We start from the raw sequence: 5,661 nt of genomic DNA on the forward strand, positions 1-5,661 counted from the left end.
TTCTGGCCCTTTGGAAATCCCTGAACGAGGACTTGCAGGTTCACCGACATAAGCAGGCTGTTTTTCCTTCCATCTGATTGGCTGGATCTTATTTTTCTGAATTCCAAGGATCTGATTGGAGTACACTTGAGGCGGTGACCTGCATGAGGAACTTTTTTACACTGTGCTTTAAGAAATAACGGTTTGTGTCTAAATCAGGAACTATTTTTACATAAGAAACACAAGTTTGTTACTTTACTTTACTACACATTTCCCTGTATTCAGAGTCAGAAGAAGAAAGCACTCTAATTTGTCCACCAGCATCAAATGTATTTACAGATGAGAGCTCACTGTGCCCTATTACACCTCTGGATCACTACACCTCAGCATGAAGACCTGTTAAAAGTAGTATTGGAGGTAGAGCCTTTCAGTTATCAGACCTTTAGAATCATCAGTCAGGGTCTGGGAGGCAGACACCCTCTCTACTTTTAAGAGCAGGCTTCAAACTTTACTTTTTGATAAAGCTTATAGTTGGACCAGCTCTTAGTTATGCTGCTATAAGCTTAGACTGCTGGAGGACCAAACACACTGGGATCCTGTCTTTCCCTCTCTCTCCTCTCTCTGCCTGTCTCTTACTTTAACTCTTCCTGTCCCATTAAAGTTACTAACCATAGACCTTTCTGGAGTCCCTGAGCTCCCTTATCTCGTAGGTTCCTCTGGATCTCTGCTGCTGTGAATGTGCCAGACTCCAGCTGCTACAACTACTACTATCCATCTCACCACTATCATCTCTCTCTCTCTCTTCATCTGCTGTTTCTGCCTGTTGAAGGAAGTTTGTCCTTGCCACTGTAACTTGCTAAATGCTACAAAGTGCTCTGCTCATGGTGGAATAAGATGAGATCAGACTAAGTCCTGTCTGTAAGATGGGACTGGATCTGATCCTGTCTTGATGTTGGGTCTTTGTTAATAATAGAAGATAGAGTACAGTCTAGACCTGCTCTAATTGGAAAGAGTCTGAGGATCACATTTGTTGTGATTAGGCACTTTATAAATAAAGATTGATTGAAGTACTTTTATATGTTTATATAATTTGTACTAAATGTTACTTTAGTTTATGCACTAAAGATTCAAACAGTAAATGAAGGCACAGCTGCTCCACTGAACTTCACCTTTAAATATTAACATATTTATTCAAACTTCATCTTCATCATATTTACACAATTTCATTATTGGCCGTTTATGCATACACCAGACATTTAGCTGGGTGCCGACATGTAGAGAAAGTTAAAGTAGTTATAGTTTGTGTGACTTTAAGGTGCTGGATTGTATGTGTTAACCATCCTGCTTTATGTTACAGCTCACAAACTCCAACCCATAGTCCATAAAGTTTATTTGAGTTTCTGTGTAGAAACGATAAATACATCTGAACATGGAAAACAAAGAAACCCCAAAACCAAATATTACAGAGAGGATAAAAAATGTACAAACAAATAATAAAAGTGATGCTGACGGGAACTTTCTGACAGGAAGAGATGTTTCTGTTTGTCGGGTGTGGTGTTGGTGTTGGAGGGACTTAGTGGGTCTTTAGAAGGGTCCCCAGGCTCTTCATCGTGGCATTTAGTGTCAGTTCAGGGACGTCTCTGGCAACCCGCTGCATAGGAACCATGTTGGGTCCTTCAAGAGAGTCCAGCAGGCCTGAAACCACAGAGACACAGGAGACTTCTTAAAGCAGTACTGACAGGTGGTGCCTTTAATGTTTGTAGTCTCACTCGAGGCTGAATAAAACATTTCTTTTTAACGTGGAAACCGGATGAAACTTTTCATACCCATAGTTGTTGTTTTTTATCAAGGCCTTACTAATAAGCATTTTGTGTTAGGTGTACTGTAGAAAGTCATGTGGCATCAGTGAGTACAAGAGGACATGTTGTAGTTCCTCACCTTCAACGATCTTGTGGTAGGCGAAGTGAAGATAGAGCAGGAAGAGCATGTGGAGGACCGACAGAGTCCCACAGAGGAGGAGTCGAGGAGTCTGACCCACCGTACGAGACAGCAGAGCAGCTACCTGAAGGTGACGAGACACAACAACCAGGTGAGCTCACAGCCTCACAGAGGGGGAACAGGGGGAATGATGGGAAACACAGTTTTTCTCACCATGCGCAGAGTGGACAGCCCTCCCAGCAGCAGCCAGAGGACATAGAACAGGAAGTGGAAGTGGATGTTGTAGGTGATGAGGAGGACGATGCAGTGACCAAACAAACCGTAACCCTGGTGACAGTAAAGAGGACAATTCAAGCAGGACGTGATTATAATAAGAGACATTGGTATCACATTGTTTTTATTATTAAATTATATCATTATCCATCAGAAAAGATTGTACTATACAGTATGTGTGGACTGTGTGTTTGTTTACTGTGTGTATATCGTGTGTATTATGTATACTGTGTTGCATGTATAATGTGTGTAATACGTGTACTTTGTGTGTACTGTGTGTGTACTGCATGTAGTGTGTGTACTGTTTGTATTCTGTGTATATTGTTTATATACTGTGTATTATGTGTATTGTGTTTATACTGTGTGCACTGTATTGGGAGCATATTGTGTGTGCAGTGTGTGAATTACTGTGTGGTTTTTGTGTACTGCATACTTTGTGTACATTGTGTGTTTTATGTGTGTGTAATACTGTGTGTTTTGATTGAACTGTATGTGTATAGTGCTTGTACTGTGTGTGTATCATTGTATGTTTTTTGTATATTGTGTGTACTGCTTGTGTATTGTGTTTATACTGTATATTGTGTAGGTTTTGTGTGTATTATATGTGAATTATTGTGTGTTTTGTTTGTTCTGTGTGTACTGTGTGTGCAAATGGGTTTATTGTTGTGCTTGTAATGTGTGTAGTAATAAGTGTAATGTGAGTTTTATGTGTATTGCGTGTATATTGTGTGTATTACTGTGTGTGTAATATTGTATGTGTACTGTGTATATTGTATGTTGTGTTTACTTGGTGTGTATTATTGTGTGTGTATTGTGGGTGTACAGTGTATATTGTGTGTTGTGTGTGTATTGTGTGTACTGTGTGTGTATTATTGTATGTTTTGTGTGTACTGTGTGTATTACTGTGTATTTTGTGTGTGCTGTGTGTATTTTGTGTGTGTTTTGGGTGTATTGTGTGTATTGTGTTATATTGTATGTTATGTATTGTGTGTACTGTGCGGTTGCAGTAGAGCCACTGACCAGCAGGGAGAGCATCTGCAGCATGGTGATCTGAGCGTTGACCAGGTACGCCAGGAAGTAGATGAAGGAGGAAACACCGAGCCAGTAACCAAAACACGTTCCTATAGCTGTTCCCATCAGGGTCCCCTCCCTCTGTAACACACAATCACAATCACACACACACACACACGCACGCACACGCACACACACACACACACACACACACACACACACACACACACACACAGTGTCAGTAACATCACATAGTCTCTGCAGAGCAGATGTTTGAATATCAGAGTTAACTTTAGCAGCCATTGAAGATGTGGTTGTAGTCTGTGGATGGAGAGTGTTTGTGTGTGCACTCTTACAATGACTGTTCCTGATGTCTTCATGCCGTGCAGCAGGATCGCCACTAGAGTGAAGACCAGCATCAGAGGACCGTACAGCTCACCTGCGATTTTCTGCACAAAAAGAGCACCAACTGTCAGAAGACCGAGTCTCAACCTGGACCTGAACCTTCTTAGCTTGGACCTACAAACTGCACCTCAAGCTGAGCCAGGGCACCACAGTAATGTTAAATAAAGATATCTCAGTAACAGAGCTCTCATTGTGAAAAGTGAGTCTTAAAGTAGACCAACAAACGGTGCCAGGATCAGTCTGAGCTCAGGTTTGATTTGATCTTTTAAAGAGACAAGAGGTGGAGATGTGTACCTGGGGGAAGTTGATCATGCGGACTGGTATCATGGACTCGATCAGCCTGAGGGGAGACAGTTAGCAGCAGTTAGCATGGGGAAACAGAAAACAGCTGTCAGGAATCTTGCAGAGGACCCTACCTGCTGCGGACCTGCACCGGCTCCACGTCAAAGTACGGCCTGAGGATGTCGATGTTGGCGTACAAGTTGAAAGCTTTAGAGGCCTGCCGCTTCCCAGCTTGCCACACCTGAACACATCACACAGGTTAAAACTGGTCCACTGTGACAGGAAGCTGAACCCCCGACATTAGACCAGTACTCACCTCGTCAGCCACCTGTCGACCCAGCTGCCCCTTTATCCCCTTCATCCCCAGGAACTCTCCGTCTTCACCGGTCTCGTCCTCGTCACCGGTGGCGGCTGCCTCGGCTGAAACCTCTTCCTCCTCCTTCATCCTCTGGTGCATCTCCCCCATGTCCTCGAAGCTGGAGCCCGACGTGTCGTCCATGTTCTCCATGTCGACGACAGCAGAGCTGCTGCCCTGAAAACACCACCGCGGAGAAAACACAGTATAGAGATATATCATTATATTATTATTACTTACTATCTTATCTTATATATTCAGTGTTTGTGTCGTGTTGCATTTCATTATAGATAGATAGATAGATAGATAGATAGATAGATAGATAGATAGATAGATAGATAGATAGATAGATAGATGACATCACACAAAAGCTAGTCTATAGAAGTGAGTTTTAAGAAATGACTTAAAAAATGTTACAGATGTTCTGCCAGCCCTGGCTCCTCAGGCAGGTCTTCCAGAGTCCGGGGGCCCTGATTGAAAATGCTCGGTCCCCTTTAGGTTTTAGCCTAGACTTTTGAGCAGCCAGGAGGTTCCCACCTGAGGATCTAAGGCTGCTGGATGGCTCATAGGGTGTTACAGGTTCTGAAATATAGCTTGGAGCCAGACCCGTGCAGTAAAGGGTCAACTCCATAAATAAGTAGATCATTGTTGATGTCTTTATCAATGTTTAATAACTGGTTAATATCTTGAGGTTGATTTCAAACGCACATATCCAGGTTTGCATGTGATCAAGTACATCTAGACTGGGATCAGGTCCAGACTTTCTCCTACCTTTGTTGAGGATCTGAGCTCTACTTTCACCACTTCATGACGTCACTCAGTGTTTACCTGCCCTGCTGTCGTCATCCTGGTTGCTGTGTTTTATATGTGTCTCATTCTGCAGTGTGCAGACTCTTAAAGAGTGTGTTTGTTCACTTCATAGATCAGTCTGAGTTTATTGATCTGGTGGTTAATGGTCAGTGTCGGAGGTTAACTTGGTCACACTGGTAAACACATCTGACAGGTTAGCTATGTGAGGCTAATCTGGACTGATAGCTCAGCTGTAGCTGCTTTAAATGTTACCTGAAAAGGTGTTAATGTCTCTTTGATGTTAGATGGCCCTTTAATCATGACTGCAGCTTTGTTGTCAGCCTGTCAGCTCACCTGGATGAGGTTATCATCGAAGCTTCCCCATGGTTCCGTGTTCGTGTTCCTGTTTCCGGAGCCCGCAGACATTTCCACGACGCGGCAGCTCTCCTCCCGTGTGATTCCCGGGTCGGTGTGGGTTCGTATGTTCTCTCGGGACGCTCCACGGAGTTTGATCTCCGCGTTTATAACGAAATATTGGATGTTTTGATCCCTGAAATCTACATCACAGACAGCCAAACCTCTGCTCCACTGACTCCGCCTCCACGGAAGTTTACGTGATGACGTCACAG

The 5,661-nt window shown here is 43.3% G+C and overlaps 1 protein-coding gene across 1 annotated transcript; it reads right to left on the reverse strand.

Moving 5' to 3' along the window:
* Positions 1–1,345: 1,345 nt before the first annotated feature.
* Positions 1,346–5,661, reverse strand: yipf3 (Yip1 domain family, member 3). Its single transcript, XM_034682679.1, has 9 exons — positions 5,387–5,661; positions 4,205–4,420; positions 4,023–4,129; positions 3,901–3,946; positions 3,558–3,650; positions 3,211–3,342; positions 2,131–2,244; positions 1,918–2,041; positions 1,346–1,674 (listed from the first exon to the last, which is right to left on the reverse strand). Exons 1-9 carry the CDS (start codon positions 5,456–5,458, stop codon positions 1,553–1,555), a joined length of 1,026 nt encoding a protein of 341 aa, XP_034538570.1. The 5' UTR covers positions 5,459–5,661; the 3' UTR covers positions 1,346–1,552.

Source organism: Notolabrus celidotus, chromosome 4, assembly GCF_009762535.1.
Source record: "Notolabrus celidotus isolate fNotCel1 chromosome 4, fNotCel1.pri, whole genome shotgun sequence".
NCBI lineage: Eukaryota > Metazoa > Chordata > Actinopteri > Labriformes > Labridae > Notolabrus > Notolabrus celidotus.

Coding starts and splice junctions, on each gene's coding strand:
- yipf3 (XM_034682679.1), bottom strand. CDS start 5,458: ATGTCTGCGGGCTCCGGAAACAGGAACACGAACACGGAACCATGGGGA. Junction 3,343..3,557: donor AGACATCAGGAACAGTCATT/GTAAGAGTGCAC, acceptor TGTGTGTTACAG/AGGGAGGGGACCCTGATGGG. Junction 1,675..1,917: donor CTACCACAAGATCGTTGAAG/GTGAGGAACTAC, acceptor CTGTGGTTTCAG/GCCTGCTGGACTCTCTTGAA.